At 57.9% G+C, this 14,950-nt stretch overlaps 1 protein-coding gene across 11 annotated transcripts in view; it reads right to left on the bottom strand.

Moving 5' to 3' along the window:
* The window catches only part of PTPRE (protein tyrosine phosphatase receptor type E), a 148,666-nt gene that overhangs the window by 11,854 nt on the left and 121,862 nt on the right, over positions 1-14,950 (bottom strand). For 10 of the 11 annotated variants that reach the window (XR_009404034.1, XM_059398817.1, XM_059398813.1 and 7 more), the window contains 7 exons: positions 11,179-11,255; positions 10,482-10,518; positions 8,594-8,691; positions 5,692-5,811; positions 4,359-4,522; positions 531-666; positions 67-216 (listed from right to left, as the gene is read on the bottom strand). Coding sequence is in view for 10 of the 11 variants with exons in the window: in XM_059398817.1 (XP_059254800.1) it covers positions 67-216; positions 531-666; positions 4,359-4,522; positions 5,692-5,811; positions 8,594-8,691; positions 10,482-10,518; positions 11,179-11,255 (782 nt within the window). In the remaining variant the exon portion in view is untranslated. The remainder of the gene's footprint in view (positions 1-66; positions 217-530; positions 667-4,358; positions 4,523-5,691; positions 5,812-8,593; positions 8,692-10,481; positions 10,519-11,178; positions 11,256-14,950) is intronic. The other variant, XM_059398811.1, reaches the window with a different exon arrangement.

Below are 14,950 nucleotides of genomic sequence, written 5' to 3'. Positions count from 1 at the left end.
GGCAGTGATTGAAAGCGGTTCCTCCGACCCGTCAGGCGTCTTCCCCCTGGGGTCGTTCCCACGTACCCGGAACTCCTCCTCCAGCCCGATCTTGTCGAAGTGGGCGGCGGTGCTGTGTAACGTCTGCAGGTGCTTTTCCAGGGAGGACACGTCCAGCTCGGTGTCCCCGTAGAGGTAGTACTCCAGTAAGGCTTGGTAAATGAACGTGTACTGCATCTGCAGGGACACCCGAGCACCCAGGACCCTCGTGTGCGCCCTGCTGCCCTGGGGGCTTCCCCTTCTGCACACGTTGCCTAGGGAAGGAGGTCTGGGGACAGTCAGGCTGACAGCCATTTATAATGACCATTTATGGCGTCGAGGAAGGGGAGTAGGTCAGCTGGCACTGTTGACCGTAATGTCCTCACCAGGCTCTATTATACATGTGCCACATCTGGGACAGTTGTGTCGTTTGGGGGTGGCCCAGGGCTCCGGGTTCGCTCTGTACCGTTCACACCAGGACGGATGCGGGGCCGGGGAAAGGCGCTACTCACGTCCGTTTGCACCATCTGAGGGCGCTGGTTGCGAATTCTGGACACGAATTCAAAGACATCGACCTTCTGCTCACTGTGCATCATGTCCATCATGGCATCGATCACGATGAAGGTGCCCGTCCGGCCCACGCCAGCGCTTTCAGGAAAAGGGGAGATGCCCCACTGTGAGGCACAGAGCACCCCACCCCACCCGCAGCAAAGGACGGGACCGCAGAGCTGACCTACCTGTGCGCCAGGACAGGAGGACCGCCCCGCCCACCCCTGGGGGACTCCCACCGCAGCCCGCCACACCCCCTTTTCTCCATCCATGAAGAGCAAATCTTGGGCGCAGCCACCAGAGGGCACCATAGTCTCAGTGAAATTATCCCAAATCCTCCTCTAAGAACTACAGAAACTGCTAAAAGGAGCGTCGGAATGATCTGTTGTAGCTGCTGCCCGTGACGTTGTGCGAATCGTCTTCTTCCGTTGCCAAATGCTATCTTGTTGTCACGTGTGTAAGTGGATTTTTTGAAATGTCACACTTGAAATAGCTTTTCCAGGTTCTTTACAAAAAGGGGGTTCCCAGGCTAGGTCGACGGGCTCTTGAGCCATGGTCAGCCGGAAGGGGAGGCACCAGCTCGTGCTCTCTGGCATGAGAAGGAGGGTCTCTGCATAGCCATCTCCTGGCTAGGAAGCGGCCCGACTAGATTCTTGGGTTTGAGTTTCCTGCCCTCCCGACGCACGCCCCACAGCGCCTCCAGGACCTCGGGTCGGCCCTCCCCCACCTCCTGTCCTGGGTGGGTCTTCCCCAGACGGTGGGGCCAGGCATGTTTGTTCCCCAGCTCCCAGGACAGAGCGGGCACTCAGTGGTGCTCAGCCAACACTCACTGAACGAGTAAAGTGAGGCGGCCTGGTGTGTGCAGCGTCTGTCGTGAGAGCGGGCCTGCCCCCTCCGGCCCCTGCAGCGTTAACCTCTGTCATAAAAGGAAAGTCACCTCTCTAACAAAGACTCACAACTTCAAGAGTGACGTCCCCCCCCCTTTCCCCTTTGGGAGGGTCGGGGGGAGATACTGCTCTTCCTAGTTAGTCTCCGAATCTGGCCGAGAACAGCAGCGAAGACCCTCTTCCGGGCCAGACGCCCTCATCTCAGGAGGGAAAGCAGGTCAAACACAGGCGCCCTTTGGGGAGTCTTCGCTCTTACAGGTGCAGAGCCCCATGAGACACCGTACCCAATACGTATGTGACGGAGGCCACAAAATCACCTAGTGCAAGGCAGTCAGGGTCCCCGGGCCACTTGCGGGACCCCTCGCCTGACCCAGGGTGCAGGCAGGAGAGGCCACCTCGCCACTGGGACAGGGGCCGCACTGGCACCCCAGGAAAAGGCTGAGGCCAGGTGGTCCTTTGGCCAGCCTCCATGGGGATGTGGTTCCTAAGAGGACTCCGGCAGAGAATGTCGTTCTGGACGAGTGTGTCCGCAGGGATGGAAACCAGGAAGAGCCAGAGCCCCGGGCCCGACACCGCTTAAAACTGAGGAGATCCGGTGTGAGGACGAAGTTGGAGGCGGGGCATGAAGTCAACTCCACCCTGAGTCTCTGGGAAGGGGAGGGCGGTCCAGCCAGCACGAGCCCTCTCCCCCCCCTGCCAGCTTCTGGCAGGCCCGTACCCTTTGGCAGGAATGCCTGTCATCACATGACCGCAGTCAGGCAGGCGTCCAGAACCGCCCATCTGCCCACACCATCCGGGGTGGCTCACAGGGGCCTGGGCTTGGGAGGGGAAGGACCCAGCAGGGAGGAGAGGGACCTGGAGAAACCAGAGACGGAGGGTGCCCCTCCTCCCACTTCCCAGATGCTAAAACCCCGGTGGCCAAACAGAACATTAAAGAAGGCCAGAGCACCCAGGAGGCGCGGGATCTGGGCGGAAGTAAAACATTGCCACAGGGAGACAACCGCATGCTCGACAGCAAAGGCAGAGACTCGAGGCCACGGACAGGGACCCGGCATGAAAATAAGATAAATGGCAAGTGCAGGTGTCCTGGGGCCCTGATGTGGGGAGGAAGTAAGCAGAAGAAGGAGACTGGTCATTCCCTAAGTTCTCCCATGCACGACAGACCTGGACACGTCGGGGCACAGCAGGACTGAGCCTGCTCCCTGAAGCCGGCCCTGGCCCCAACCCAGAGGCCTTTTCTTTATCCTCCCCCCACGCCCACCATCCGGAGCTGAGCGGCCAGCCACCACCAGGAGCCTGAGCCAGGGAGAGGCGGCAGCGGGAAGGGTCTTGTAGGGCCTCTCCTGCCAGGACTTCTCCGGCTCGGATTCTGGATCCTGAAGACAGGCTACCGATGTCCCCGCGGTCTCTGCCGCAGCAGGGCCCGGATCTCCGATGGGGTCTTGGAAGTCCCTGGGCAGGGACTCAGGCCCTTCGGTCCAGGCCTGCCACCTCCCGGAGGAGGGAGGGCCCTGCTCACCAGGCTGTCACCCTGATTACATCTGTGTTGGCCATTACAGACAAGGCCATGGGGAGGATCTTGGCACTGCCAAAGGACAAAGGGGACAAAGGACAGAAGGCGCCTGCACACGTGATTCAGATGCTCTGACTCCATCACACAAGTGTTTGGAAGAAGCCACATGGAGACTCTGGCTTCCGTGAAGTCTGGGCAAGAACAGGAGTGGCCGACAAGGACCCCAGGCTGGGGCCAAGCAGGACTGGCCCGCAGATCCCCACCCCAGTACAGCTCCTGGGCAGGGCTAGCAGGGCCGGCCCCCGCGATCCTAGACACCACCTCGCTAAATGCACGGTTGCCCCAGGGTCCCTCATCTCCCAAGGGGCAGGTCCAGGACTCCCTCCCCAGCCAGGATGACCAGGCTTTCCCCTTTGATCTCCAAATTGTCTGCAGACTCTAACCAAGCACCCACTGGGAGGATGGGGCGTCTGGCGAGGGAGCACTCTTCGTCTTTCTGTTTTTGTCGCCAAAGCCAGCATGGGCACAGGCCAGTCTACCAACTCCAAGTCCAAGGCCTTTTCTTGGACATGACCTTCGGCACCAGAAGCCAAACTGGGCATGGAGATGTAAGACACAGAGGGGATAACTTGTGCCCTGCCGCTATGGCTCCACGAGTTCCAGAAGAAATGAAAGCTCAGTATGAAAACCACCAGGGACACCAAGGTGTGCAAAGACAGAAGACAATTTGCTCAGGAAAATGGGCTCACTTTCAGAAGCTGCTTTTCCACAACCCAAGGAATAATCACAGTGTTGACAGCTTATGCCGATCTTACCTTTGTGCAAAGTTCACCCCTGGGGCAAGTCCAGGGCCCTCCAGGATGGTCCCTCCCACTGCAGAGGAGGAGAACGCAGCTGGCAGGAGAAGGGGCAGCCCAGACCACAGAGCCAGGTCTTCAGGACTTCCGGCCCTGGACAGCTGCTCAGGGCTGCTATTCGCTGGGCCTGGACCGTGTCCCCCAGCCCCTCTGAGCACTCTTGTCTCAAGACAGAGGTCTCCCCATAGAAGTGTGGTTTCCAGCTCTATCCTTAGAGGTGACTTGAGGGTCTCTGGGGGCAGGGGAGGGGAGGCCAAGTGAACCTGCCCAGAGCCCCACTAGCTCCCTCTACCTGGCCTCTTGGCTTTTGTCTGTGCTGGATATTGGGGTTCCCCCTCAGATGCCGCTAAGCAAAGGGTTCTGCTCTCACGGAGTGGGCCACACGACTCCCCAGCTCTCACCCCAAGGGGGTCTCTGAGGTGTCACTTCTGTCCCCAGTGAGTAGACACTGCTTCATTCCACCCGGCCTGCCCTCCTGCCCACGCCGGCAGCGGCCCACAGAACATAACCCACGACGGCCCCACGCGGACATACCTGCAGTGGACCACGATGGGCCCGGCATGGGCGGGGTTGAGGGCCTTCACTTTCTTCAGGAACTTCAGCATCCCGATGGGGGTGAAAGGCACTCCGAAGTCGGGCCAGCTCGTGAAGTGCAGCTGGGAGACGAGCCGGGGGGCTTTGCAGCCATCGGGGAGCTGCTGCGGGGGATGGGGAGGTGTGAGTGGGGGCAAGGGCCCCTCCCCCAACACCACTCTCGGAGGATGCTCCGTCCCGCCCCTGCCCCACCCCACCGCCTAGACCCTGGGCAGCACGGAGGACATGGGTGGCGCGCCACCTGCGGGCGGGACCGGCAGAGTGGGACCTGCAGCCTGTCCAGGCCCACGGCAGGCTGGCCCTGGGCAGCCAGACACATCCAGAAGCTGGCCCTCGGCTCCCAGCCCCCACTGCGAGCAGGGCGGCCACGTCCCCGCCGGCCTGGCAGCCCCACTTCCTTCCCGCAGCAGCGCGCCCTTTCACTCCTCACGGTGTCTTAATTTGGAGGGCCTGGATGATGGGGCCGACCAGCCCACCCACAGCCCGTGAGCGCGGCTGTCTGCCCCAGACCGCGGAGGGCTAGCTGGTGTACACACAGGTGCACGTGCACGTGCACGTGGGAGTGTGACCGTTGAGGGACACAAGCAGGGGACAGTAAGAACGATAAAGCGCGTCCTCTTCCCTTCGTTGCTGCGGCTTCTGGAAACCTCATCGTGCAGCTCACAATGCCACCCCCTTCCTCTGACTCCTGACACCGTGACCTTCTGTCTTCCCTTTTAGAGATATATCTGTCTGAGATCTCTGCTCACGGTTTTGGACACAGGCATCTGTAGGGAAGAATGCCTGGCATTCTTTTAGGCAGGGATGGGGCGGGGATGAGCAGGAAATAAGTATGACAAACACTGAGGACGCTACAGAAATACTTTTGAGACTGTTAAAAAAAAAATCCCACCTTACCACTTCGGCGTGTGAAATGACATCCTGCTACTGGGCGTGAACCGCCAGTCCTGGGGCCCCTCCCCCAGGTGACAAGATGGCAAGGGGGGCCCGAGGCTGCCTCCATTCAAGATGGCGAGGGGGGCCCGGGGCTGCCTGCAGACCCCTGGGCACCTGTCTCCTCCTGCGTAGATCCACATCCTCAGTCCACTAAGCCCGACCCTCTCCCCTTCCTGCACGTGGCCCTCCCCAGCCCCGACTCAGCGAGAGCTCCTACAGCACCGGCAGGGGGGGGGGGGGGCAAGTCTTCCTATTAAAAAAGTAGACGCATATTTGCTCCTGACACTGCTCTCCGCAGGACGGCCTTTCCAGAAAGCCAGTAACTGAAAGTGCTTACGGACTGTATGCAGAACTTCCGGACGGTGTAATCTACCAGAACCACGCAGTCCTCCACGCACACGCGGATGTTCCCGTAGGTCCAGCATCCCTGGTCCGGCCAGTACTGCGAGCACTTCTCCTACACGGGATGGTTGCACAGAGATAACCAGGTCTGGGGGCGCCCCCGGCCCCGCCATCGGCACACACCAGCTTCCCTCAGGCGGTTCCCGGAGCTGGGAAAGGGCTAAGAATGCGAGGCCGTGCAGCTGCTGGGGGGCCAGTCCCGAGTCTGCTCTGGCTGAAGCAGGGGCCCACAGAGGACAGGTGCCCTGCACACAGAGGCCTGTCTCGGTACCAGCCCTCCCTCTGGGCTTCCGGTGGCTACACGTGGGAGACTGTGAACCTGCAGCCTGAGGCGGAAGAGGCCGCTGTGAGCACAGGACACAGGAGAGCGTGAGGACGCCGTCCTAACAGGACAATATCCCCTACCTCCTCCAGGACATCTCTGAAGCATCCCAAGGAGAATCGGAAGCTCAAAGGTGCTGGCCCCTGGGGGCCCTCCAGGACCCCCTGAGATGCTTCCCTTGAAAGGCCCTCACTTGGGCCTGAGGGTTGAGTCTAGGGCCCCGCACAGGGCTGTGCGTGTGGAAGCTTCTCTGCCCTCGGCCTCGGCCTCCTGGTCCCGCTGCGGCCACAGTCCCCTCCCTCTGGTCAGATCATGAGATGCTGGAGCAACTGTATTTCACAACCTTTCGCCAGAATGTTGAAGCCAGGGAGAGGACAAAGAAGTGTAACCAAGTAAGAAAAGGGAACTCTATTGAGAAATGATCTCATCTGAAATGGTGAAAATCAAGATACAGAAACCGGCCAGCTCTGAGTCACAGAAATGGAAAAATCCAGTAGGAGGCTTCGGAGACAGATCAGAGAGAAAATGTCCGGTGACATGGCAACAGGATGCCTGCTGCGGGGAACGGAGGCGTGCTCTGAGACCCGCCGCTCCTGTGCTGGTCTCACTGGGTCTCCTGTTTGTAAACAAGCCCTCCCCCTCACCACCCCCATCCCCTCACTGCTCAAGTGGCAGCCGGAGGGCCGCTGGCTCCGGGGAACCCGGGGGCTCCCAGGGCAGCGTCCTCCTCCTCTTTGGGGGCCGGGTCCTGGCCAGGCATCTGCCCGGAGCGTGGGAAGCGTTCAGCGCGCCTGCTTCAACCCCCCGACTCCTGTCCCTCTTTCCATTCACGGGGCAGGATTCACTCTGGGGGAAGGGGGTGGCCTCTCCAGCCCAGTCCCAACCCCCTTGGAAACAAAACAAAAACCCCATCCTACCCGGCAGGAAATGGTAACTGGAGGCTTTTTCCTGTGTCACTTGGCACGTACGAAACAAATTAGTGAAGGTGGCACCGGGAGGGGCTCTTCCCTGCCTGTCCTGCCTGTGGACCAGTGTCCACCGTGAGCTCCAGCTGAGCTCCCCGGGCCCGGCCCACGACTTCCGTCTCAAAGGACACAGCCCGAGCCTAGCTGCCTGGGTCCCAGGCCTGTGAGTGACGGCAGGGCTGGGGTGGAGACCAGCAGGGACCAGCAGGACAGAGGTCTCCCAGCACGCTGGCCTTTCCTCTCCACCTGCTTGCCACCACTTTGCTCTGGCCCGCACACTGGAACATGCTAGAACAGTCTCCCCATGCCTAGCGAGTCTCCTTCTAGCCTCCCATTCTTCTCATCTGGAGAGCAAGCTCACTTTCTACAACTCAGGCCCTGCTTTCTGCTGAGAAGCCTGCCACGGGCCCCCGCCTCGGCCTCCCCTCGGAGGCCCGAGCCCCGTTCCCTGACGCATTTCTCCTCCTGGCATGGCTGCGGGCCCAGCAGATCCCTCCTGGCCTCGGGGTCCCATCACCCTGCCAGGGGCCGCCTCTCCTGGGCTTCGTCTGGTCAAGGTCCCTCCAGCCTCGGAGATACGGTGCCACTCCGGGCCCTGCCTTGACCCATACCCAAGGAAGGGAGGTGCTACTCCCTGTGGGGGGTCTCCCTCCTTCCTGCCCCCGAAGCCACAATCACGCTGTGCTCTGCCCTGTTCCTGGGGGGACGAAGGGAAGGGCCGGACGGCACAAAGAAGGCCTGGCGCGCCCCCCCGCCCTCACCCTCGGAGCCCTCTGTCCGCCGGGCTTGCTCCGCCCTCGCTGCCCACCGCGGGCCCTGGGCCGCCTGCGATTTCTATGTCGCCTCCTGACACTTTACCTTGATCTGCTTTCTGTTTGGCGTCTGCTCTGCCCAGGGGGACAGAGACCGTGGGGGCCAGGGTCTGTGAGCTGGTTCACAGCACGCACCCCGCCCCCCCCCCCGCATCGTCTGTCCAGGAGAGTGGACGCGAAGGAACATCTGCCACATGTAGGAAGTGACTCCGTTTATCCTTCTTCTTTCTAGAGGTTTCGAGTTCTTATAAAGTACCAACACCCGTTTTGCTTTAGAAAAGCTCACACAGGCGTGAGAGTGACGTGCCTTTGATGCCCCTCGTTTTCCAAATTCCTTTCTCTCGTCTGGGTAAGAAGCAGGAAATCCATCTTTAATTCTAGTCTGAGGCCCACCGTGTTACCAGCCTGAAAACCCTGAGGCTCTCATTTCTGAGGCCTGTGGCTCCCACCCGGGCGTGAGAGCAGTCGGCTGACCAGGGGCCCTTGGCTGAGGTAAGGATGGGCAGCGTGACATTTCCGTGTCATGGTCTAGGGCAGGGAGATGCGGGGAACACAGCGCATTTAATTCAAGATAAAATTGCTGTGAACCACTGGTGTGTTTTTTGCTTTTTGTTTTTTTCTCTTCTTCTTCTGTGGTGATAAGGGAGAGGAATAGGAAAAGGATGTGGTGAGCTCGCCCCCCAGCGAAGCCCCAGGAGCTACAAGAGCGTCCTCTGTGAGTCGGAAGGCCAAGCTCACCTCTTTCCTTTCCTTCAGGTTCGTCAACATGACGATGGTGGCGGACTTCTGCTCCCAGATCATTCTCCAGAAGTCGTTAACTGTCTCCTGTTTGGGGCCTGTAGATAGGGGATGATCCCAAAGTCAGGCCTGGAGAGGGTCCCTGGGGGTCCCCGCCCCCGTCACCCTGGCTGTGGGGCCCCAGGGAGGCCACCGCCGCCCTGCTGCTCCGAGGCACGAAAACCCTGCTCGGCGGCCGGGAGATCGGCCGCTTCCCCGCCGGGTCCCGCCGCAGCACCACACGCGCTACCCTGGTGGGGCTGGGGAGTCCTGGGGGGCTGCGCATCGGCACCTGGGGCGTGACCCCGATCACAAGCAGTAAAGGGTGTTCAGATGAGGCTGGGGTCAGCCTGCGTGTCACAGCAGCCTGTGCCCACTGGGGCTCGTCAAGCCTGCGGAGACCAGAGCCCACTCCAGAACGGTACAGGTGTCCGTGCGTCACACACACACACACACACACACACACACACACACACACTGCAGACTGGCCGACCCGCCCTCCGTGTCCGACCCCCTGCCCGCGTGTCCCAGACCCCCGCAGCGGGCCGTACTCAGGGCCGTCCAGGGAGACGCGGCCAGAACCAAAGATAAAGCATCCCCAGAAGGAAGTCCTCTGCCCTTTGCCCTCCTTCCTGCCTGAAGATGGACACGGAGCCCAGAGACGCAGCAGCCATTTTGTGACCCGGAGGAAGACAGTGACATGTCACGGAGGGCGGAGCAGGAAGACACAGAGGCAGCTGCTTGCAGCTGCCGCCTCAGCCCCGGGCTGCCTCCCCTGCTCACAAGGACAGAGAGAGAGAGAGAGAGGGAGAGAGAGGAGCCTCTATCTGTGTCAGCTAACGTCTGTCAGGTTTTCCAACATTGTTGTCCTCTGGGTGTACGTGCATGTGCCCTGCCCTGTTTCTTGGGGAATGTGCATCTTTGGTAAGTTCTCAAGTGACGCTGATGGACGCTGACTTCTGGGACCTGCTCTCTGAACGACTCTTGCTGAAGACACCTGCTGTTGGCCTGCCCCAGCTCCTGGGGCGATGGGTGGTAGCCCAGATCAGAAACACACACATGCACACACACACACACACGAAGTGGCCTGTGTGCAAGGCTGAGGGCCTGCTGCCGGGGCTGAAGCATCCTCGTGGGTATGGCCTTGATCTGAAAAGCTACTCATGCCCCCCACCCCCGCCCCCAAAATCAACCACCACGTGGGAGCCACACAGAGCTCAGCCAGCTGAAAGAGATCCAAGTCTGTCTGAATTAACAAGCAGCCCTCTGAGACGGTCACTGCTGGGCTCCTGCGTGCCCTGGCTTTGACTCAGGCAGATGTGGAAAAGAGGTATGTCTGTCTGTCTACACCTACACACTGTGTGGACGAGCACCCAACATGCCTGTTACACCCACACTTAGAAATGACCTCGCCCGTCACGCTCCTTATCGGTCGGCCCTGACCACAGAGGGGGACAAAGCGCCCAGAGGCCCCAACGTGTCTGCGTTCTCGAAGCTCTGTACACAGAATGAGCTTTACGGACTTCGCACACAGATGCACAGAATGACCTCAGGACGCTCTCAAAGACGCAGACTCTAGCCCAGCATTTCTGCCCAGCTCCCAGGACACTCGGGGTCAGCAGAGCACTGCCTTGTGTCGCGAGGCTCCGCGAGATTAGAGACGCCCCCGCATGCCTTGCACGCAGGGACAGGTGGGACAGACGGCATTCAGGCCACAGAGACGCAGCACGGCACACGGACAAGAAGCCGAAACGGAGCCCCCCGCATTCCGGCCGTCAGAGGAGGACCCGGGCGCCGTCCTCGGCATTTTACCCGAATCATCTTCTGCAAGTCACAGTGAGCAGCTTACCTTGAGCGGCGATGAATTTATTCTTCTCTTTATAACCCTAGAACGATAAAATCGGGTCGGTAGGTATTCGTAATTGCCTCTGCTGAAGGATTTCATTGTTGTTTGGAAGGTAACATAGTAATCACGAAAATCTTGGAAAACACAGAAATAGGAAGAAAACTCACTAGCAACTTCAGAAATTGTGCTACTTTTGATCGTCCCTTTGTCGAGTTTCCATTAATACTTGCCCAGACACACACACACACACACACACACGCACACACGCACACACACACTTAAATATTCTTAACTGGTTAATAGATACAAATTATCCTCCACTGTGTTTTCATGATAATTTTATAATTACTAGTAAATGATATTTTAAGTTTCAGTTAAAGGGGGTTCTTAATGCAGTGGATATCGTTTGACTATAAACCTGCCTTACTGGTCCCTCCTAACCTGTTTTATCAGTAACATAAAGAACTCTGTAACAAATGTCCCATGTGCTTCTAGGCTTTTTAAAAATGAATCCCCAGAGATGCTAATTCAAAAGGCCTGGTAGCAACCACGCCGCCCGTGCTATGGCCAAATGGCCCACGAAAGTTGTGATGATTTAATTCCTGGCCCCCAGAGATAAATCATGATTCACACTGAGCCCCCGAATGGTCCAGATGTGCGCGTCATACTGGGCAGGGGGACAGGAAAATGGCAGACTTACATCTATGTAGGAAGCATTAATGTAATCTGAACACGGGGTTCCATCCACCTGGCTCAAAATCACCCTGGAATGATCATCTGTTTAAAAAAGAAACAACAAAACATGACACGAGGAAAAGGAACAAGAAAACATAGCACGTACATATCTTCCATCGATGGCATTAAACGCTGCCAAGGACGCGACCGGGTTTCCCACGGTGATCACAGGGACCGAGGGGGTGTCAGGAGACCCCGCGTGGCATGACGGTGGGAACGCATCTGTTTCACTGAATACTGAGCCAGCTGCTCAGTAAAACCCGCGGGATGACAGCGGAGGTAAAGATTCAAGTGGGAGCCCCTGGATCTTCCCTACACCCGGAGCAGCAGCATGTGCTAGGACCCTACAGTGAGATCCCAATAGGCTTCTCTGAAACCCCAGCTGGGCACCGGTTGGTGTACTCAGGATAACCCTGGATGGAAGGACAGGGCCCCGTCTCCCAGGCTTTCCAGGGAAAGGACAAGCAGACGCCACACTCCAACCATCAGCCTTCAGATCTCTAGGGATGGGAAGTGGGTAGAAGGCACACACACCTGGGCTGAGCACAGGGGGGCCGCCTGCCCGGAAGATTCTGGCTTGTTGTACAAGCAGTGCCCAGAGTAGGAGGGCGGACCACGGAGAGGTCTGTGTGGGGTGGGTTTTCTCTGTGTGTGAGGGTGTGATATGTGGGTGTGTGGTGTAAGTGTGTTTTCTCTGTTTCTTTCTGAGTGTGTGTTTTGGAGGGGGGTGTGCACACACCCCTCAGGGAGGTTTCAGCCAGGGTCCCCTTGTGATTTCGGTGGACCCTTGTCACTTCTACCTTCATAGGCCATGCCCTCCATTAAAAAAAAAAGATGAAACATTTTATTTTATGACTGCGTTATGAGTTAATATGAAGCTTAATGTAACCCAGATTGGATTACGTATATATTATTTTCTGATTTTAAAGGAAATTAGATAGTTTCATGCGACGTTAAAAGTGGTTGCAGGCCCGGGCCTGGGTCTCCTTGCTGGCATATTCCTATTCCCCTGAGAGGAGCGAGAGTGGGGTTGCCCAGACTCAGCCCAGGGCCAGGGTCAAGGGTCACAGGTGCTTCTGGGGTTAGTCACACTGTGCCGGGCACAGAGATTGGTAGAGGATGTGGGCTTCACAGGCATTTACTGCATGGATTCTGGAGAAATTCTGTATCCTCATCCTGCTTTATCTTCCCTAGTCCCCACAGGACTGACACTAACTGAGAAGGCTGTGCTTGTGGTGTGGCTCTGGAGCAAGGACCCCAAATCCCAGCTGCGGTTTCCCGCGAGCCTGGAAGGCAGGCCGGCTTCAGACAACCACTGTCTGGACATCGCACTGCTGGGCCAGATCCGTCCTGTCCTAGCATGACGGGCCAATGAGGCGCCCAGGGAAAGTCATGACCTTTATGGGGTATCAAACTCCAAAGGTCCAGCTCAGGCAGACATTTCTGAGACCCGCCCACTCCCAGGGGCCGCAGCCCTGACGCAGAAATAGCTCTTCCTGAACATGCGTAAAGCTGGCTGAAAATCATCTGGTGTAGTTTACGCTTTGAGAGCAACTATAGAAAGCAGAGGGCAAAAAATAGCCTCCTGGTTCGATTTAGAATCTCACAGTTTCTAAGAGCTTCCTGTCTTTTTATTCTGAAAGTCACACTTCACTTTCAAAACATTATTTCTTGAAATGATCATCTGTTGCTGTTTTTCCGGAGAAGAGGATGCTGTCTCCTGACGAGCCACCGAGGCTTTCCACAGCCCGGCCTCGCGGACCCGAGACTCCCTGAACCACCTCCAGCGAACCAGCCCATTCCTGTCCCGGGCCCCCAGCCGGCCCCGGGGGTATCTCTGGCCAAATCCCCAGTTTAAGGAGACGCCCCCTCCCTCAGCCTGTGCCTCGCTGATGCCGGACCCCCCCCCACTGGTGGTCTTCAGGGCACATGCCAAGTGTCTTCCTGGAAGCATCCCAGAGACCCAGTGTCCCATCCACACGAAACACCTTACATCCGGGCAGAACGTCCTGGCCCCTGATGACTGCCAGCACCCCGCCTCCTTGGCACCGGGCGCCTGGGCAGGAGGGGGCGGGGGCTGGACCTCTCCCCGCGTGGAGGACGCAGGATCGGCCCCATCCCATGTTTATACTAGCAGGAAAGGCCGACTTCCCTCCACAGCACGAGCTGGACAACACGGCTTGGAGCCAACGTGCAGGGGGTGGGCTCTGCTGCTGGGGGAGGCAGTCCCCCACCCTGGGCCATCACCTCTGCGCATTGGGGCGGGTGCAGCTAATTCCCACACCTGGCCATTACTCCCGCCCCCACTGAGGTCTCACCAAAAATACTGTTAATTTTCAGCATAAATGTCACCTTTTAAAAACTAGAGGTGTGGGACACCTCAGTGGCTCAGTCAGTTAAGCATCTGCCTTCGGCTCAGGTCACGATCCCAGGGTCCTGGGGTTGAGTCCCCCATAGGGCTCCCTGCTCAGCCGGGAGCCTGCTTCTCCCTCTGCCTGCTGCTCCCCCTGATTGTGCTCTCTCTCAATCTCCCCCTTTCTCTGACAAATAAGTAAATAAAAAAGCAAAAGATAATATAAAGTAAAAACTATGGGGGTTTAGTAAGCAAGAGACAACTGGGGGACAGGAACCCGGGGAAGCGCATGGTTCGGACGAAGTCCTCAACCTACACATTCAGCAGCTCAACGAATAAAGTAAACGAATTAAGGAAGCTAATTAGTTAAGCCAATAATAGATAATAATATTACTTTCCAAATATCCCAGTTTTTATTGGACACAAAATATCCCACAGAACCCAAGCCTCCCCCCACAACTCTCCCCTCACTGGAGCTGGTCAAGCCTAGTGGCTGGCCTCCTTCCTTCTCCGACACCCCACGCCCGATCCTCCCCAACCGTCCCCCTGCATGTCCAGAGTCCAGTGTGGGCCCAAGTCCCCTCCCCCGCCCAGCGGCAGGGTCACACAGCTTCCTGACCCATCTCTTGCTGCTCCCTTGGCGGCTTATACAAATGCAATTTAGCCCAAAGGCCATTTGGTTATTTTTCATTTTATCTGGATCACAGCCTCACAGGGGCCTTCGCAAACAACACATGTAAATCCTCTGTGAGGTTCGGAAGAATTATTTCTATCAGCACTGAGAGCCCAGAGGCCACGCAAACGGGGCAGACCATGGCTTCTCTGGCCAGAAAAGACATGGACTTCACTCTGATCCTGAACATGCAACCAAGAGTCCACGGCCTGAAGCCCACTGCACAGGCTGGCTTCCTTGCTCCCATGGAGGCTCTGTCGGAGAAGGGAGGCTCTCTGGGCATGCCTGGGAGGCCTGGGTTCAGGATTTAAACGCTTCCTGGCTACTGTTTTGTCAGCCCAATGGGCAAAGCTCACAGTGGGGGTCCAGCTGCACGGAGAGTATGGAAACCCTCCTCGACCAGCTTGTATAAGGGCAACTGGGAACTTTCAGGTTTGTCCTGGCACCAAGGGAGGCTGTGAGAGCTGCCCCCAGGGCGTGGCCCAGCCAGCCACTTCCCTGGACAGACTGGTCAGCCGCCCTGGCCCCAAAAGCCTCCCCTGGCTTCCCGCAGTGGTTGGGGTTTCTCAGCCTTCCTACAAGGTTGCCAACCCCCCAGGCATTTCTTTTCTTTCCTTTCTTTTTTTTTTTTTTTTTAAAGATTTTATTTATTTATTTGACAGACAGAGATCACAAGTAGGCAGGGAGGCAGGCAGAGAGAGAGGAGGAAGC

The sequence above is a fragment of the Mustela nigripes genome, chromosome 4 (assembly GCF_022355385.1).
Source record: "Mustela nigripes isolate SB6536 chromosome 4, MUSNIG.SB6536, whole genome shotgun sequence".
Classification (NCBI taxonomy): Eukaryota; Metazoa; Chordata; class Mammalia; order Carnivora; family Mustelidae; genus Mustela; species Mustela nigripes.
Note: the sequence above shows the minus strand (reverse complement) of the source record. Positions and strands in the feature narration are given on the sequence as shown.